Below are 19218 nucleotides of genomic sequence, written 5' to 3' on the forward strand. Positions count from 1 at the left end.
CCTGGGCCGGGGCAGGGGCAGAACGAACACACGGAGGCGACCGAGGGAGCTGCCAGTTTATTTAGGGGCTGCGTCCCCCGCCAGGCTGGCAAGGTGGGCAGGGGCCGTGCGTCCGCCGGTCCCCTCTGCTGAGCTGAGCTGTCCTGGCGCAAAGCAGCCTGTCGCCGGGAGCAGAGCCTGGGGGCTGGGCAGTGCTGCCGAGTCGGCATCGGACAGAGACGGGTCGGGTCCTGACTGGGCATCTCTGCCGTCATGGAGAGGCGGGTGGGGCGGGCGCCACCTCGTGGACTCGAGGGCTCGGGCCTCGGGGCTCCTGTGTGGAGGCCTCCAAGGCGGTTACGATGATCACGTCACACACAGCTCCACCGCCCAGAGCGGGGGCTTGCTGCTGTACGAGTGCCGCCGGCTGGCTGCCCCGCCGGCCTCCCCACTGTCCTCCTCGGGCTCGGCGGCCTCGCGGGCCTCAGCGGCATCCCCCTCCCTGCAGTAAGGGGTCTCCAGCAGCTTCAGCACCCGCCGCACCTGGAGGAGAGCAGGGGGTGCAGTGTTTGTCGGGGCCCGGCCTCCCCGGCAGCGGGAGGGGACCAGGAGGGGAGGGCCGGGCGGGCCGCTTGCCTCTGAGAAGTCGCCGCTCTCGGCAGCCTCGATGGCGCCCTGCGCGATGTAGTTCCTCAGGACGTACTTGGGGTTGTTCGCGTGCATGACGCGCACGTGCTCGGCCTGCCAGGCAGCGGTGTCGTCGGCGGCCTCCTGATCCTTCTCCAGCCGGGCTCTGGAGTCACACCCGAGCCGGGCATCAGCAGAGCAGCCCCACCCCGCGGCCCCGGGGTCCCCGCGGGGTGTGGGGGGTGGGGGGCAGGGGCCCACCTGTACTCCAGGAGCCACTCGGCCCAGTGGCTCCTGTTCTTGCTGTGCAGCTCAGCTGGGCTCAGCTGCTCCAGCCGTGACTGCTGCTCCACGCGCTCCAGCTCCCGCGCCAGGCTTGCCCGCGTGCCGATGAGCGCCAGAAGCTGTGGGTTCGACTGCGCCAGCATGAGCATCATGGACAGCTGCCTGCGTGGAGCGGGCGCGTGAGGGGCCCCAGGCCACGTCGTCCCCACCGCTGCCCTGTCCCCAGCCCCACCAGGGGGGAGCCCGGGTCTGACGGACGCAGCCGACATGGGACTGCTACCAGCCGTCGGCCCTTGTTTTACCACAGCCCCCGCACGTTGACAGGGCACATGGACGCCACAGGCTGACCCAGGCCGGCCCCGGCTCCCTGCTGGCAGCCACCCACCGACACCCGACCCAGGACCCAGTCCCTCTGGGAGAGATCCACTGCTGTCAGCTCCTCCCACAGTGATCACAGGGCTGGACGCTTCTCCACCTCTGGGGGCACCTGGGGGCAGGGCAGCCCCTGACACCCCCTTCCCCAGTTACCCTGGCTCCATGCTCAGCAGGTCCTGCCAGCTTCAGCCCCTCCCCACACTGCTGCACTAGATTCCTGTCTGGCACGGGACAGGACACGTTGGTGATGGCTTTTGAGCTGCACCTTCAGGACATGACACGATGGTGCAGAAAGCCCGGTCTGGCTGGAGACTGTGGGCCCACACCCAGGCTCTTCCTGGGGAGCCTCCCCAGAGCAGAGACCACCGTGCTCCAGCCTGTGCCGCCTGGCCTCCCCATTCCAGTGTCAGCATCTCCATCCTTTCCTCTGACCAGTGGGCCTCAGTGCCACAAAGCCAGGGTCTGACCCTCCCACTCCTGGGAGTGGAGCAGCCGCCTGGGCACTCCGTCTCCAGCGTCCTCCCAAAGGCTTCGTTCTAAATGTTCCTCCCTTTCTGGAAACAAATGCTAGGGAAGCAAGACCCAAGTACTCACCGGGGATCCATCTGGGGTCGGAAGGCGAGCCTTAGCTCCTCCAGGGAGGCACACTGTGCAGTCAGCGCGGCCAGGAACTCGTCCAGGTCCGGAGACTCCGGCCTGGCTGGGAAGGAGCTCAGCAGGTAGAAGGAGTTTGTGAAGTCAGCACCTGGAACACGCAGCTGCTCAGGGTACCGTCCCATCACCAGAGGACCGTACGTGTTCATCCAACATGTGTGTGGTGCCCTGCTCAGCGTCAGGCTGGGGACTCCTGAGCCCTCCCCTCAGTCCTCCCAGCTCAGCCCCGACCCTGAACCTGACGAGTCACTCAGTCTCTCAAGGCCTCCAAGCCTGGTTTCTTCGTCTGTAAAATACAGTGAAGGCACCGAGGCCAGGCCTTGGCCCTCATCACTGTCATGGCAGTTAGCACTGCCTGCTTCAGGAGCTGCAGGGTCGAGATGGCACAGGACATGACACACGACAGACACTGTGAGGGCCTCAGCCTGACTTGCTAAAACACTGTCACCAAAACCCCCAAGGAAACATCCAAAAAACAGACACAAGGGAAAATGAGAAGGAAACCAGAACGGTATACTGCAAAAGATCACCTAAGCACGAGAGCAGTAACAGAGAATAAAGGACAAAAATGGTGTAAGACAGAAAACAAAGAGCAAAACAGCATAAGTCCTCCCTTATCAGTAATTACTTTAAAAGTAAATGAATTAGGGAATTCCCTGATCCAGTGGTTAGGACTCTGTGCCTTCACTGCTGAGGGCACGGGTTCAATCCCTGGTTGGGGAACTAAGACCCCACAAGCCAAAAAAAAAAAAAAAAGTAAATGGGTTAAAGTCTCCAAAGAGCAGAGACTGGCAGAATGGATAAAAAAACATGATCCAACTACAGTACGATAACTCGCTGTAGACTCATAAGTCAAAAGCGAAAGGATGGGAAAAATATCCCATGATTTGCATACTGACAGTAACCTAAAGAGAGCTGGGATGGCTATGCTGACATCAGGAAAATAGACTTTATGTAAGAACTTGACGAAGAGGAGCATTATATATTGACGAGTCAGTTCAGCAAGAAGATGTAACAATTATAAACATGCACCAAACAAGAGCCCCCAACACACAAAGCAAAGACTCATAAAACTGAAGGGCGAACACAACATTTCAAATCAACTACACTCCAATTTAAAAACAAAAAAACCTGAAGGGTGGACTTGAGCAGTTCTGTAAGAGTTGGGACGTCAGCACCCAACACGTGGACAGAAGGTCAACAAGGAAACAATGTAAACAACAGACACAACACTCCACCCAAGCTCTCAGATGCACCTTCTCCAGGACAGACCATGTGTCGGGCCATAAAACCAGTCTTAATACGCTGAAAAGACCGGTGTCTTCTGCAACCACGATGGCATGAAGTCACAAATGGAAGGACAACTGGAAAATTCACAAGTAATGTGAAAATCAACTACTGGGTCTAAAAAGAAATCACAAGGGAAATTAGAAAATACTTAGAGGTATGAACCAAAAGCAGCAGTGCTCAGAGGGAAGTTTATAGCTGTAAAAGCCTGCACTAAAAGAGCAGCTCTCTCTTATCACCAGAAAAAAATAAATTTGTAACTGTGTGATCATTTCACGTTATATACATACAGCAGATCATCATGTCGCACACCTGAGACTTATATAATGCTATATGCCAGTTACTTCTCAGTAAAAAAAGATTTCAAATCAATAATCTTACATCTAAAGAAGTAGAAAATCACTGAAACCAAAGTTGGTTCTTTGAAAAGATCAGTAAAACTGACAAAATTTTAGCTACACTAAGAAAAAAGGACACAGGTAACTAAAGGAAATCAAAGTGGGGACGTCACTGCACACTGTACAGAAATGAAAGACTAAGAAAACATTATGAATAACAATTTAGATAACATAGATGACATAGACAAATTCCCAGAAACACATAAATTACCAGACCTGACTCAAGAAGAAATAGAAAATCTAAATAGTCCCATAGCAAGTAAGGAGACTGGAAACTTCCTAACACCGGAAATGTTAGGACCAGACAGCTTCACTGGTGAATTCTACCAAACATTTAAAGAAGAATTAACACCAGTCCTTCTCAGACTCTTCTGAAAAATAGGAGGGAACACTTCCTAACTCATTCATGAGATCAGCACTGCCTCGATACCAAAGCCAAACAAAGATACCACAAGAAAAGAAAACCACAGACCAGTATCCCTTGTAAATACAGATGTAAAAGAAACCTCAGCAAAACATCAGAAGGAGCAAGTAGGGTTTATCCCCAGAACGCAAGGGGTGTGTGTGTCCCCTGCCTGAATTCATACATGGAAACCCAGCTCTGCAGGGTGATAGTATTTGGAGCGGGGGCCTCTGGGAGGTAGGTCACGAGGGTGGAGCCCTCACAGGGTGCTTCGTGCCCCTGCTCCCTACTCTGCCGTGTGAGGACAGCCAGAAGGCGGCACCCTGATCCTCGACCCCCAGCTTCCAGACCGTGAGGGGCAGTTTAAACTAACACAGGACACAGATGAAGAAGTAAAACCTGGCGATCACCTCAACTGAGGCCCAGTGTGAAAACACCCAATGAGGGACAGAAGGAAACATCCTCTACTAGAGAAAAGCCACATGTGCACAGGCCAACGGCTCACATCACACTCGTGTGAAAGACAAGAGCTTTTCCCCAAGAGCAGGAACAGTAAGTGACGCCTGGTCGGCCACTTCTGCTGAGCAGCACCAGGCGTCCTAGCCGGAGCAGCCAGGAAGTCACAGGCAAACCCCACAGCGGCACCCCGGAGAGGATGGGAAACAGGAACGCAAAGACACGGCACGTCTGTGTTCACAGCAGCGTTGTTATGCATGGCGGCCACAGGGTGGAACAGCCCAAGTGTCCAACAGCCAAGGGACAAGCAAAAGGCAGGCCATCCGCACAGACTATGCGGCCTTAAAGTCCTGACACGCACAACAGGGATGACCACTGTGGAGGACGTCGTGCTGAGTGGGGTGAGCTAAATACACGGGGAGAAGAGCCACATGATCCCCTTGCCTGAGGTCCCTGGAGGAGGCGAGCTCTTAGAAAGCAAGCGTGAGGTTACCGGGGGTGGGGGGAGGGGCCCAGGAGCTAGTGCTTCACGGGTGCAGATGTCCGTCTGGGAAGACGAGAAAGTTCTGGAGTCGCTGGCCGTGATGGTTGCAAGACTAGGTAAATGTGCTTAAAGCCACCGAAACATTAAAGGTCGGTTTCATGTTCTGTTTCACCATGACGTGGCACGCGCGCGCACCCTACCCACGCTCACCGGTCAGGCGCATGGTCTCCAGAAGCCCGGCCACCAGGGCGCTGTCCTCCTCCCGCTCAGCCCGCACGAGGCCCAGCTTCTGGCGCATCTTCTGCAAGTAGTGCCTACGGAACTCGGTGTCGAACTCCTCTGCCAGGATGGCCTCGGCCAGCGCGAGGGGCAGCGCGGGGTCCAGGGCCTCCGCCAGCTTCTGCAGGTTCCACTTGCACACCTCGGGCTGCCTGCTGTACGAGTAGCGCCCGGCGGTGTCGGAGGCGTTGCACACGTGGTCGGGGTCATACCTGCCGCGTGGGGAGAGCCGGGAGCTGCCTGAGGGGACCTGCCGAGCGACAGTGCAGGCCCTGGGTGGCTGCCGCTCCCCTGCCTGTCCCACGGGGCCCTGCAGCCTCTAGAGCAGGGGGGCCACAGTGCAGCGCGGCCCCCGCGCCCGCCCCTCCAGCCCACTCTCCATCTGGGAGCCGAGAAGATGCTGTTTAAAGTGCTTCTGTGCTCAGAACCCTCCAGGGATTCCTGCTCTGGGGACAGCTGGCTGACCAGGCCTTGCTGAGAATTAAACACCGAACAAAACATTGACAAGAGCAGCCACACAGGCCTGCAGGTCCTTCCCGTTGCCTTGAGATGCCTGCGCTGTCATATGCCTCCCGGCCAGGGTCCCCCAGCAGGCGGCGGGATGCCCACCTGTCCAGGAAGCCGAAGGGCCCGTAGTCGATGGTGAGCCCCACGATGCTCATGTTGTCCGTGTTGAGCACGCCGTGGCAGAAGCCCACGCACTGCCACTCAGCCACCAGCTGGGCCGTGCGTCGTGTCACCTGCAACAGCGCCACAGGACAGCCGCTGGCTGCCCCCCCCCCACAAACCAGCTGTGCCTGCTGAGCCGGTCTTGCTCTGCAGTGACTCCCAAGGGGCCCGACCCAGTGTCCTGTCCTGTCAGCTGACGCTCAGCTGTGGGGAGAACATCCAAGGATGGTTAAGAAGGAAAAAGTATTTTGGATGAGTTGATATGAGTGACTCTGATCCTCACATACGTCATCTACCTCTTTCATCTACTCACTGTTTTTTGGCTTTTATCCAAACCAGAAAAATCAGGGAACCTGGACATTCCCATGACTCAGGCCCTGTAGGATGACCACGTGGAAACAAGGAAGTTACCACATTCTCAGGCGAAAACTGCCCAGGTCCAGACACTGTGCCCAGGGCCCCGCCTCACCCTGGGCTGCAGGGAGCGGGGCGCAAACAGCCCAGCTGCCCTGCCCAGGGTCTGGCTGCCAGACCTGCCACCCCCTGCCCCCCGGCCAGGGAGCAGGGGCCCTGCAAGATGCAGGGCTGCAGCTGAGGGCCCCCGGTGGCCCACAGACTGGTCTGCACGCACCACGCCTCCTGAGGCTGCAGACACTCCTGGAGTTGGGTGGCACCACCCTCTCTTCGCTGACCAAGAGACCCAGGTTCAGAGGGGGGAGCCTGGACCACCCACTTCGGGTGTGAGCTGAGCCCCAAGACTCCCCTGGCATCACCCACGTGACAGACGAGAAGCAACAGTGTGGCTGAAGTGGGGTCCGGGGAGTGACAGGTGCAGGACAGTGCCCACTTCTGGTGCGGGGCGCTGGCCGCGGGCCTCCGGCCCTCAGGCAGACCCCTCGCCCTGCTGCCTGTTTCCCTGGCTGAGGCTGCACCAGCTCCCACAACTGTGACTGTCGTGTGGGGCAACGCCCAAGAGTTCCGGGGGAAATGGAGAGGCCAAGGGGTGTGTGTTTGGGGCCACCGTGAACACAGGCCCCACGCGGGAGGCCCAGCACCCACCAGCCCTGATTCCCTCCCAAGCTCTCCACGTGGCCCCTCGATGCCACTCAAATAGTGACCCGGGGGTCTGTCCCAGGACCCCGACCCTCAACCGTATCTGAGAAGTTGCCTCTGGGCTAAGCCAGGGCGTGGTGACTCAAGAGGGCCGGGCACCCAGTGTCTGCCCACGGTGGGGCGGCTCCCACCAACCTCCCGGAAGAAGGCAGCGTGCCTCTGCACGCTGTCACTGGCGTGGGTGGCCTGGATCTCGGGGTAGAAAGTGCTGATGACGTAGTCCAGCATCTGCACTCGGATGTCGCTCCTCCCCACGCTGGGGCCTGCGCGCCCCGTGTGCTCATCCGAGGACTTGAAGATCTCAAAGGATCCGAACCTGGAGGGAAGACCCGCATGGACAACAGGTTAAACGTGACACCTCCCCCTCACGAGTAAGGAAGGAGGGAGGGTGCTGCTAGCCCTCGTGGCGGGGCGGGGGGGACAAACCACCAAACGTAGCTGGTCGTTCAGTGATTCAGGCAGACACAGGGCACTTCCCGGGGTGCATGGGGCCGGCACTGCCACGGCCGCCCTGCAGGGACAAGAGGGGTTCTGTGTCCGGCCTCCCGCACCGAGGGATGCGCCTATCACCGGCGTCCTGTAGTGGGGTGACCCACAGGCTCAGCGGTGGGGCAGTTATACCCTCCAGGGGGCAAGGTAACGTCCAGAGGCATTTTTGGGCGTCACGATGGGGTTACTACCAGCAGCTCGTGGGTGGAAGCCAGGAACGCTGCCTGAACACCCTACGAGACACAGATCAGCTCACAGCAAAGACGACCTGGTCCAAACGCCACTAGTGCAGCTGTGCCCAGAGGCCCCGGGTCTCCCAGGATGAGGCCAACGCCTGCCCCGACACTTCCTCCCCCGGAGGACAAAGGGAAAGCTGGTGACAGCTGACGCACAGGGTCAGCCCGGGTCACCTGACGCTGCCAGACCGCCACAGCCACCTCCTGGCGACTCTGGGTTCAGGTGGTCGGTACCGAGCACCCAACGCCAGACAGCGTTGTGACGTCGAGAACTAACAGGCCCCGCTGGAGACAGCAGCCAGGAGGCCTCCAGTCAGTGGACAGGGGCCAGAGGAAGCAGGCACACCGGGCGTCACGGCCGCTCGTCCAGCAGCACAGTGAGGCCGTTTTCTTGGTGCATCTTACGTAGCTCCTGGTCATAAACTCCAGGTCCACAGCTCTGGACATGCCGCCCCAGAGCCTGCACTGGGGCGACCACCTCTGGCCGCCCCAGGCCCTGCACCCTGGCCGGGCAGCTGCACTCTGGCCACCGGGGCGACACAGGAACACGAGGACGGGCGTTACCTGAGGAACGTGGGGGCCACGCGCAGCACGACCGCGCACTGCTCGGGCCTGGGGTTGCCGTCGTAGAACACATCCCGCTCGACAGTGGACTGGGATGTGACGCAGGCGCCAGCCCGCGTGGTGGGGATGCCCAGGTGGAACATGGCCTCACTGCACAGGAACTCGCGGATGCTCGAGCGCAGCACCTTGCGACCATCGGCCTGTCTGAGGTCAAGCACAGAGGTCACTGCCGGGCTCCACTCAACACCAAGGTGTGGTCACAGAGGGAAGGGACTGGAAGAAAGCCTCCTAATGGCTTTTTAAAAACAACCCATGGGCTTCCCTTGTGGCGCAGTGGTTGAGAGTCCGCCTGCCGATGCAGGGGACATGGGTTCGTGCCCCGGTCCAGGAAGATCCCACATGCCGTGAGCCACGGCCGCTGGGCCTGTGCGTCCGGAGCCTGTGCTCCGCAACAGGAGAGGCCACAACAGTGAGAGGCCCGCGTACCACAAAAAAATAAAAATAAAAATAAATAAGAACAACCCACGAGCAGCTCCGACATCACTGTAAAAAGAGTCTGTTTTGGATGATCCCAGGTGCTAAGCCCCTAACCTCCTCCAGGTCTGGAACCGCAGCACAGGGTGCCTGGCCTGCAGCAGGAGGCCAGGTCCACACAGAGGTCAGGGAAGGCTACTCCCAGGGTCACACACACGCTCGAAAATCCACAATTCTGTTTTTATGAATTTACTTTGTGAAAGTCCTTTTACAACAGCACAGACACAGAGCATCATTTGCAGTGGCGGGGCGGGGGGGGACCCCAGTCTCCCTCAGGCAGCTCTGAATGATGTGGATGTTTTCTTCTTAGGCTAAACCTTCATTATTACTATTATTTTAAATAGACTTTATTTTCCTAGGCAGTTTTAGGTTCACAGCAAAACTGATCAAAAGCCAGAGAGATTTCTCATATACCCTGCCACCACACACACACAGCCTCCCCCAGTATCAACATCCCCACCAAGGGGAGGGACATTTGTCACACTCGATGAAGCTATGCCGACACATCATCATCACCCAGAGTCCACTGTTTACATCAGGGTTTACTTTCAGTGTTGTCCATTCTGTGGGTTTGACAGAGATCCACCATTACAGTGTCATACAGAACAGTTTCACGGCCCGAAAAACCCTCTGTGCTCTACCTGGTCATCTCTCCCCTCCCAACCCCTGGTCTTTTACTGTCTCCACAGTTTTCCCTTTTCCAGAATGTCATAGAGTTGGAATCATACTGTGTGACCTTTCAGATTCACTTCCTTCACTTACTGATACGCATCTAAGTTTCTTCCATGACTTTTCATGGCTTGATGGCTTTTCTTTTTTTTTTCTTTCTATTCTTTTGCTGAATAATATCCCATTGTCTGGACGGGCCACGGTTTGTTTATCTATTCACCTTGAAGGACATCTTGGCAGCTTCCAAGTTTTGGCAATTATGAATAAAGTTGCTGTGAACATCCATATACAGGGTTTTCGTGTGGACGTGTTTTCAACTGCTTTGGGTAAATGCTGAGGAGCATGATCCTTGGATCATACGGTGAGAGTGTATTTAGTTTGGTAAGAAGCCACCACACTGTCTTCCCAAGTGGCTGCACCGTCCTGCATGCCCAGCAGCCGTGAATGGGAGCTCCCGTTGCTCTACATCCTCGTCAGCATTTTGTGTTGTCAGTGTTCGGGAATTTGGCCATCCTCCCAGGTGTGTAATGGCGTCTCCTTGTTAATTTGCATTTTCCTGATGACACATGATGTGAAACGTCTTTTAAAGTGCTTATATGTCATCTCTGTATCTTCTTTGGGGAGGTATCTAACAAGGTCTTTGCCCCATTTTAAAATCAATTTGTTTTCTTATTGTTGACAATATTGAGTCTTCCTATCCATGAACGTGGAATATCTTTACATTGATTTAGTTCTTCTTTGATATCTTTTATCAGTTTTGTAGTGTTCCTAGTAGAAGTCTTATATTTTGTTAGATTCACACCTAAGTGTGAACTCACACTTAGGTGTGAATCTAATTTTTAGGATTGCTAATGTAAACAGTATTGTTTTTAGTTTCAAATTCCACTTGTTCACTGCTGGGATATACTAAAGTGATTGACCTAGGTAGTAACTCTGTATCCTGCAACCTTGCTATAACTGCTTATGAGCTCATTTTTTTGGTCAGTTCTTTGAGATTTTCTACATAGATGTTCATCTGCAAAGACAATTTTTATTTCTTCCATCTCAATCTGTATGCCTTCGATTTTCTTCTCTTGTCTTGTTACATTAGCTAGGACCTCCAGGGATGTTGAAAAGCAATGGAAAGAGGGAACATCTTTGTCTTGTTTCTAATCTTAGTGGGAAAGCTTTGAGGTTCTCATGATTAAGCAGATTTAGCTATAGGTTTTCTGTAGATACTCTATCAAGTTGAGGAAGTTCCTCTCTATTGCTAATTTACTGAGTTTTTATCATGAATAGGTCTTGGGTTTTGTCAAATGCCTTTTCTGCTTCAATTGATGTGATGATGCGAGTTTTCTTCTTTAGCCTGTTGATCTGATGGATCACATTAATTAATTTTTGAATACTGAACCAGACTTGCATACCTGGAATAAATCCCATTTAGTGGTGATGTATAATTCTCTTCAAACATTGTTGGATTTGATTTGCTAATATTTTGTTGAAGATGTCTTTATCTATGTTCATGAGGGGTTTTGGTGTGTAGTTTTCTTTTCTTGTATTGTCTTTGTCTGGATTTGGTATTAGGGTAATGCTGGCCTCATAGAATGAGTTAGGAAGTATTTCCTCTGCTTCCATTCTCTGAAAAAGAGTGGAATAATTTCATCCTTAAATGTTTGGTAGAATTCACTGGTGAGTCCATCTGGGCCTGGTGCTTTCTGTTTTGGAAGGTTATTAATTGTTGACTCAGTTTCTTTAATATACATAGGCCTATTCAGATTGTCTTATTTTTTTCTTGTGAGATTTGGCAAATTGTGTCTTTCAAGGAATTGGTCCATTTCACCTAGGTTATCAAATTTGTGAGCACAGAATCGTTCAGAGTAATTTTACTGTCCTTTTAATGTCCATATGATCTGCATGATTTCCCCTCTTTAATTTCTGGTATTAGTAATTGTGTCCTCACTTTCTTTGTTAGTTAGCCTGGCTAGAGGTTTATTGATTTTATTGATCTTTTCAAAGAACAAGCTTTTTGTTTCGCTGATTTCCTATTTCAATTTCATTGACTTCTGCTCTAATTCTTATTATTTCTTTTCTTTTGCTTACTTTGGATTTGATTTGCTCTGCTTTTTGTAGTTCCCTAATGTGGAAGCTTAAATGATTGGTTTTAGATCTTTCTTCTTTACTAACATATGCACTCACTGCTATAAACTTCCCTCAAAGCACTGCTTTCACCGTACCCCATACATTTGGTGTTTTCATTTAGTTCAAAATACTTAAAATTTTCTCGAGATTTTGTCTTTGACCATGTGTTATTTAGAAGTATGTTGCATAATCTCCAAGTATTTTGGGATTTTCAGTTATCTGTTATTGATTTCTAGTTTGATTCCATTGTGGCCTGAGAACAGACACTGAATGATTTTTATTTTAAAAAATTTGTTAAGGTGTGTTTTATGGCCTAGAATGTGGTCTCTCTGGATAAATGTTCCATGTGGGCCTGAGAAGAATATGTATCCCATTGTTGTTAGATGAAGTAGGGTATAGATGTTCTTTACATCCAGTTGATTGATGGTGTTAACTGAGTTCAAAGATGGCCTTACCAATTTTCTGCCTGCTGGCTCTGTCCATTTCTGATAGAGGGGTGTTGAGTCTCCAACAATGACAGTGGATTCATCTGTGCCCCTCGGAAGTTCTGTCAGTTTCTGCCTCATGGTACTCTGATGCTGCTATCTGGCACATATACAAGTAAGGACTGTTTTGCCTTCTTGACCCCTTCATCATTTTGTCATGCCCCTCTTTATCCCTAATGACTTTCCTTACTCTGAAGTCCACTCTTCCTGAATTAATATGGCTACTCCTGATAACTAGTGTTAGCATGGTATGCTTTCCTCCATCTATTTACTTTTCTTTTTTTTTTTTTTTTTTTGTATTTTGGCAGCATGCGGGATGGTTCCCCAACCAGGGACTGAATCCGGGCCTCCGCAGTGAAAGTGCCAAATCCTAACCACTAGGCCACCAGGGAAATCCCCCATCCATTTACTTTTAATCTACATGTGTCTTCATATTTAAAGTGGATTTCTTATGGACAACATATAGTTTGGTCTTGTTTTTTTATTTATTGGCCTTGCTCTTTGTTTTCTCTTTCACTCTTTTTCTGCCTTTTGTGGTTTTAACTGAGTATTTTGTGATTCCAATTTCTCTTTTTTCATCAGTTCTCGCCTGGTGTATCAGTTACACTTTTTTGTTTTGTTTTGTTTTACTCTTTAAAAAATGGTTGCCCTAGGACTTCCCTGGTGGCACAGTGGTAAAGAATCCACCTGCCAATGCAGGGGACACGGGTTCGAGCCCTGGTCTGGGATGATCCCACATGCTGCGGAGGAACTAAGCCTGTGTGCCACAACTACTGAGCCTGCGCTCTAGAGCCCGCAAGCCACAACTATTGAGCCCGCGTGCCACAGCTACTGAAGCCCGCGCACCACAACGAGGAGTAGCCCCCCCTCGCCACAACTAGAGAAAGCCTGCACTCAGCAACAACAACCCAACGCAGCCGAAAATAAATAAATAAATAATTTTTTTTAAAAAAAGGTTGCCCTAGAGTTTGTAATATACCATTTACAACTAATCCAAGTCTACTTTCAGGTAACACTACCCTGCTCCATGGGTAGTATGAGTACCTTATAATAACAAAATAATCCTAATCCCTCCCTCCCATCCCTTATTTGACTGGTGTCATTAATTTCATTTACACATAAATGCATCATCACTATTATTTTAAACAAGCTATTACCTGTTATATCAATTAAGATGAGGAAAAGTAAAGGTTTTTATTGTACTTTCACTTCTTTCTCTTATGCTCTTCCGTTGTTTATGTGGATTCAAGTTTCTGACCTACATCATTTTCATTCCCTATAAAGAACATCTTTTAACATTTCTGGCAAGACAGGTCAACTGCTAACAATTTCCCTCAATTTTTGTTTGTCTGAGGAAGTCTTTATTTCTCCTTCACTTTTGAAGGATAATTTCACAGGGTACGGAATTCTAGGTGGGTGGGTTTTTTTTTTCCTTATCACTTTAGATACTTCACTCCACTTTCCTCTTGCCTGGCTTCTGAGAAGTCAGATGTAATTCTTATCTTTGCGCCTCTGTAGGTGAAGTGTTTCCTTCCTCTAGCTTCTTTCACTTTTTTTTCTTTATTTCTGCCTCTCTGTAGTTTGAAAATTGTGAGCCTAGATGTAGTTTTTTTGTTTTTGTCTTTTGGTGGGGGTGGGGGAGGCATTCATCCCGCTTGGTGTGCTCTGAGCTTCTTGAATCTGTTTGGTGTCTAACATTAATTTGGGGAAATTCTCAGTCATTTCTTCAAATATTTCTTCTGTTTCTTTCTCTCTTTCTCTCCTGGTATTCCTATTACACGTGTTACTTCTTTTGCATTTGTCCTACAATTCTTGGTGTTTGGATTTTTTCAGTCTTTATTTAAAAAATTTTTTTTTTGCTTTTTATCTTTGGAGGTTTCTCCTGAGATTATCTTCAAGTTCAGAGATTCTTTCCTCATCTGTGTCCAGTCTAGCAACATGTCCATCAGAGGAATTCTTCATTTTTGTTAGTGTTTTTGCTAGAAACCTCTAGCATTTCCTTTTTGTCTTTTTCAGAATTTCCATCTCTCTGCTTACACTGCCCATCTATTCTTTTTGTATTTATTTATTTGTTTGTTTATTTATTTATTTAATTTTTGGCTGTGTTGGGTCTTTGCTGCTTCGCGTGGGCTTTGTTGAGGTGCCTGGGCTTCTCATTGCGGTGGTTTCTCTTGTTGTGGAGCACAGGCTCTAGGCGTGAGGGCTTCATTAGTTGCGGCACGTGGGCTCAGTAGTTGTGGCTTGCGGGCTCTAGAGCATGGGCTCAGTAGTTGTGGCGCACGGGCTTAGTTGCTCTGCCTGCCCATCTGTTCTTTTTTTTTTTTTAAGGTTTTATTTATTTATTTTTGACCATGCCGAGCGGCTTGAGGGACCTCAGTACCCCGACCAGGGACCAAATCCAGACCCTTGTCAGTGAAGGCCTGAGTCTTAACCAGTGGACCACCAGGGAATTCCTCTAGTCTCATTTTATTTATTTTTAAAATAAATAAATTTATTTATTTATTTTTGGCTGCATTGGGTCTTCGTTGCTGTGCGCGGGCTTTCTCTAGTTGGGGCAAGCGGGGGCTACTCTTCGTTGTGGTGCGCAGGCTTCTCATTGCAGTGGCTTTCCTTGTTGCAGAGCATGGGCTTTAGGCGCGCGGGCTCAGTAGTTTTGGCATGCAGGCTCAGTAGTTGTGGCTTGCGGGCTCTAGAGCACAGGTTCAGTAGTTGTGGCGCACCAGCTTAGATGCTCTGCGGCATGTGGGATCTTCCCAGACCAGGGCTCGAACCCGTGTCCCCTGCATTGGCAGGCGGATTCTTAACCACTGCACCCCCAGGGAAGTCCTGCCCATCTATTCTTGAATGTTGCCTGCTTCATCCATTAGAGCCCTGAGTATATTAATCATAATTGTGTTAAATTCCAACACAATTGGAATTGTGTTGGTCTGATAATTCCAACATCTCTGCCATGTCTCAGGCTAGTTATGATGCTGGCCCTGTCTCTTCCAACTGTGTTTTCTGCTTTTTAGTATGTTTTGTAATTTTTTCTTGATAGCCAGGCGTGATGTATGGGGTAAAAGGAACTACTGTAAGTAGGCCTTCAGTGATGTAGAGGTGGGTTATAGATGTCAGGTGGAGGCCTCAGACTCTGAGTGACCCTGTGCCTCTGGACTGAGAGCTTCCATATGTGCTTTTCAGTCTCCTCTCCGCCAGAGGGCGCTGGAGCTGGGCGTTTCCCTTCCCCAGGTCTGTTGGGCTCTGATAACACCCCAGCAGGTCAGGCTCTGGTTAATTAGCTTCCCCCAAGGGCAGCCTTGTTCAGAACAGAGTGCTCTGGTGTACTCCATAGACCTCCTTTCCCCCCCTCCTGCCAGAAGCACAAAGGGATTTTCCACCAATATTCACTGTGAGGAGACAGGAGAGCTCCAGGAGGTAAAACTCAGCAGAGGGCGGGGCTCGCTTATGACTGGGCCCTGAAATTTTCAACTGACTCGTACACACTGAGCCTCCCGCAATTCACCAATTACAGGGCAAGGATCTGTGCAGACTCCCGCTCTGGTAACTCGTAATTCTTTGTATTTGCCTGTCAGTCTCTCCAATTTGGGGGGTGGGGCAGCAATTTGCCCTCTGACCTCACTTTTCTTGCAGATCTAGGAAGACTTGTTGATTTTTCAGTTTGTTCAGCTTTTTACTTGTTAGAATGGAGTGATGATTTCCAAGGTTTCTTACATGCTGGACTGGAAACTCATTATTTTTTAAAATTAAAGAAGGAAAGTGGTAGCAGCACACGAGAACAGCTGGCCTGCATGAGCCATGTCCTCAGCCCCTCCTTGTAAGATGAAGTGCGCTGGACACTTTGACCTCCAAGAGCCCCCACCCAGCAAACAAACACAACAGCAAAGTGAGCTTGGGTCTCTGCCCTTCAGGGTCAGGCCTGGCTTCCTGGCCTGGCCCAGGGCATGGCAGTGTGCCAGCACCCTCCCAGGCAGGAAGGCACCTGAAACAGTTTGGAAAATTCTCTAGGAAAGAACAAAAACTGGCGGGAAGACACTGGGCTCACTTCTGTCTCACCTGCAGAAGGACACCGAGGCTGAGTGAAGGTGCCCAGGGTGCACGTCTGCCCACATCCTCTGCCGGGAAGAGGCCAGAGCCGGGCCCAGCGTGAGTTTGGGGTGCTGGGGCCTAGGCCTGGAGAGCGGGGCCAGGGAGGCCGGGAGTCAGTGGAGATCTCTGCAGGCCTCCTGCCTTGCCCTCACCTGGGAGCCTGGGTGTGGCTCATTCCAGGTGTGAGTGACACCTCTAGAAACCTGGCCTGACAGTCACCCCGGGGCTGTCTGCAGGGTGACTGTGCCTGCCTCTGGCTGACGAGACCCTCAGTCCACAGCTGCACTCCACTCACCCTCTTCTAGTCTGTAATCCATCCTCAAATGTCACTCCACACCTGCCCCCCACCTCCCCCCAGCCTGTTTAGCAGGAAGCCAGTACAGTCCAAGCTAATTGTGGATCTGGTAAAAATGATCCAGAAAACAAGCTGCCTATCTCCTTGCCTAGGGCAAAGTGCCCAAAGCAGAAACCAGAACTGAATAATGATTACACAGCAAGGGTACAGGGCCTCAGGGTGGCCCTGCCCCCAGAGAGCCGCATGGACATGTGACAACGGTCCCTTCTCCTGGGCGCCCACGTCTGTTCCCAGCCAAACTGCTGGGGTGGACCCAGCTGAGGACAAGCTCTTCTGCACCTGGCAGGAGAGGCCGTCCTGAAATCCCAACCCCCATGGGAGGCAGAAGCAAGAAGCCACCTGCGCATCCCCCAAAACCCATGCCAGGGGACTCGAGCAGCTGGCCTTAAGCCACTCACACCACTTCAGATGTTAGCCTCAAGCCTTGTTGAGGCTGGGGACCCCAGGAAATGCTGGGGGTGGTGGGTGGGTGCACATCTGGTAAGGGTCAAACAGCCTCTTTCTTTTAAAGGACCTCAGGTCTGGAAACACTGACTTACAGCTCAAGTCTTCAAATATTAAAAGCAACTTCCAACAGCAGATTACTCTCACAAAAATGTTTTTTATAAATGGCAAAAACAAATGATTAAAATGAACACATGAAGTTGAAAGATGCTCATACAATGTGCAAGCCCCAGGGCGAGAAACATTTACACGTGACCCCAAGGAGCAGAAATGCTTCTGCCGGCCACGAGTGCAGACAGCTCTGAGCAGGTTGTTCCAGGCGGGTGGGGCGGGTGCCAGGACGCACTCAGGACATTTCAGAGACACCAAGGTTTGAAGACTGGGGGATGAGGAAGGACCAGCTATCCTGAGGATCTGAGGTGGCGCTGCTAGAGTTGGGGGCCCGGTTCAGTCCCTGCAGAGAGGGGAGGGGAGAGCTCATGGGAGGGGCCAGACCAGAGACACACCCTCGGGATTTCTTGGAACATAAAACGCCAAGTTAGGTGTGATTCTTTCAGCCATTCAATAAGCATTTAACAAATAAGGCCTAAATATATGAACTTTTTTAGTGAAAAGGAGCAGAAGAGACTATCAGCACTGTGTGTACAGGAGGCATGACAGCTGCGGGAAGGGCGCCCTGCTGGGTCAGGCTGTGGGCATCTGGACCCCAACACTGGCCCATAAGCCCCTGGATGGGCATCTGACACTACCCACCTCACTGTGGGGTCAGAACATGGCTGGCCCCCAAGTGCTTGGAAGCCCGGGCCTGGGAGAAGGTCCACTGGGCTGAGGATCTGTCCCGGTCCAGGGCACCGGCTGCACAGTAAGCATCTGCAGTGCTAAAGTGTGTGGGAGGGAAGCTGACTGCCCGATCAGCATTCAGAGGAAGCCGGAAGCCGAGTGCGCCGAGCAGGCAGCAGGGCTGGGCACGCGGTAAACGTGAGCGTGCTGCACGTAGAACTGACTCCAAACTCTCCGGATAGTTTATGAGAACAGAGCACGGGCAGCTGCCAGCGCTGTGTGATCAGACGCTCAGCCTGACCTGAGGGGCAGCAGGACCCTCCCCTCCCCCCTCTTCCAGGCAGAGGGGGCAGGGACCAGGGACGCTCCGAGGCGGCCAGGAGCCACAGAACCTGCTCCCTCGCCTCCTGTCCTGGCCTCAGGGCCTTTGGCTCGGGCGCTGCTACCCACCACGTTCTACGTCCCCACGCCACACTTTTCCGTAGTTCATCTCCCCCACAACCGCCCCACCGGGGAGGAGAGCTCCGAGGGTACGGGCGCAAACACACCTGGAGAAGGGCGTGGGGCCGGCGCCCTTGAGCTGAAGCTCCCAGCGCTCGCCGGCCGCCGTGCACACCTCGCCCAGGTACATGGCGGCGCCGTCGCCCAGCTGCCCGGCGAACTGGCCGAACTGGTGGCCGCAATAGCAGTGCGCGGCGGGCTCGGCGCCCGGCAGCAGCGCGTTGCCGCTGAAAAAGAGCGCGGCCTCGGCCTCGCGCGCCTCGCGGGCGGCGGCGTCAGCGGGCGGCGCGCCCAGGCCCAGCAGCGCCAGCGCGGGCTCCGACAGCGCCACGACGCGCGGCTGCCGCAGGGGCGCGGGCCGCACGCGGCTGAAGCAGGCGCCGGGCACGGTCCGCGGGGCGGACGGGGCGCCCTCGGGGCCAGGCGGCGGCGTCTCCACCGGCAGCGAGCGCAGGGCGCGGTTGTCGAAGCGCAGCCCCGCCAGCCAGCGGGGCTCAGGCTCCATGGCGCCGGCCGACGCGGAGCAGGGCGCGGGCGGCGGGCAGCAGCCGAGGGGCGGCCGGGCACGGGCGGCCGCGAGTGAGGACGGCAGCGCTACCCGGAACACGGCCATCCAAGGCGCCGCGGCGGCGGAAGCCCCTCTGCCCCGACCGGAAGCCCCGCCCCGCGCTCCGCCGCCCAATTGCCGGGGGCCGCGCCCGCGATAGCCTGGCTCTGATTGGTCACGCCATCTATCTGCTTCTGCTCCAGGTCTCGCCTCGGGGACTGCGAGGTCCCGGCCCGTCCGCGTCCCGGTCCGCGGGGCTGCGGCTGAGGGCTGGAGCGCGCGGCGGAGACTAGGCCGTCCGGAATGACTGCCCTGCGCCACAACGGCAGGTCCCTGGAGGTCCGCCCCGGAGGCACCGGCCGGTCCGGGCTGAGCGCTCCGGGCCGGTGGCCGTGACGAGT

At 53.2% G+C, this 19218-nt stretch overlaps 1 protein-coding gene across 1 annotated transcript; it reads right to left on the reverse strand.

Annotated features, from left to right (window-relative positions):
• Window positions 1-39: 39 nt before the first annotated feature.
• On the reverse strand, window positions 40-18897 carry SELENOO (selenoprotein O). Its single transcript, XM_060114061.1, has 9 exons — window positions 18318-18897; window positions 8299-8502; window positions 7145-7325; window positions 5837-5967; window positions 5159-5439; window positions 1861-2011; window positions 868-1053; window positions 616-772; window positions 40-522 (listed from the first exon to the last, which is right to left on the reverse strand). Exons 1-9 carry the CDS (start codon window positions 18881-18883, stop codon window positions 337-339), a joined length of 2043 nt encoding a protein of 680 aa, XP_059970044.1. The 5' UTR covers window positions 18884-18897; the 3' UTR covers window positions 40-336.
• Between the last annotated feature and the right edge of the window lie 321 nt (window positions 18898-19218).

This window comes from Mesoplodon densirostris, chromosome 11 (assembly GCF_025265405.1).
Source record: "Mesoplodon densirostris isolate mMesDen1 chromosome 11, mMesDen1 primary haplotype, whole genome shotgun sequence".
Taxonomy (NCBI): Eukaryota; Metazoa; Chordata; class Mammalia; order Artiodactyla; family Ziphiidae; genus Mesoplodon; species Mesoplodon densirostris.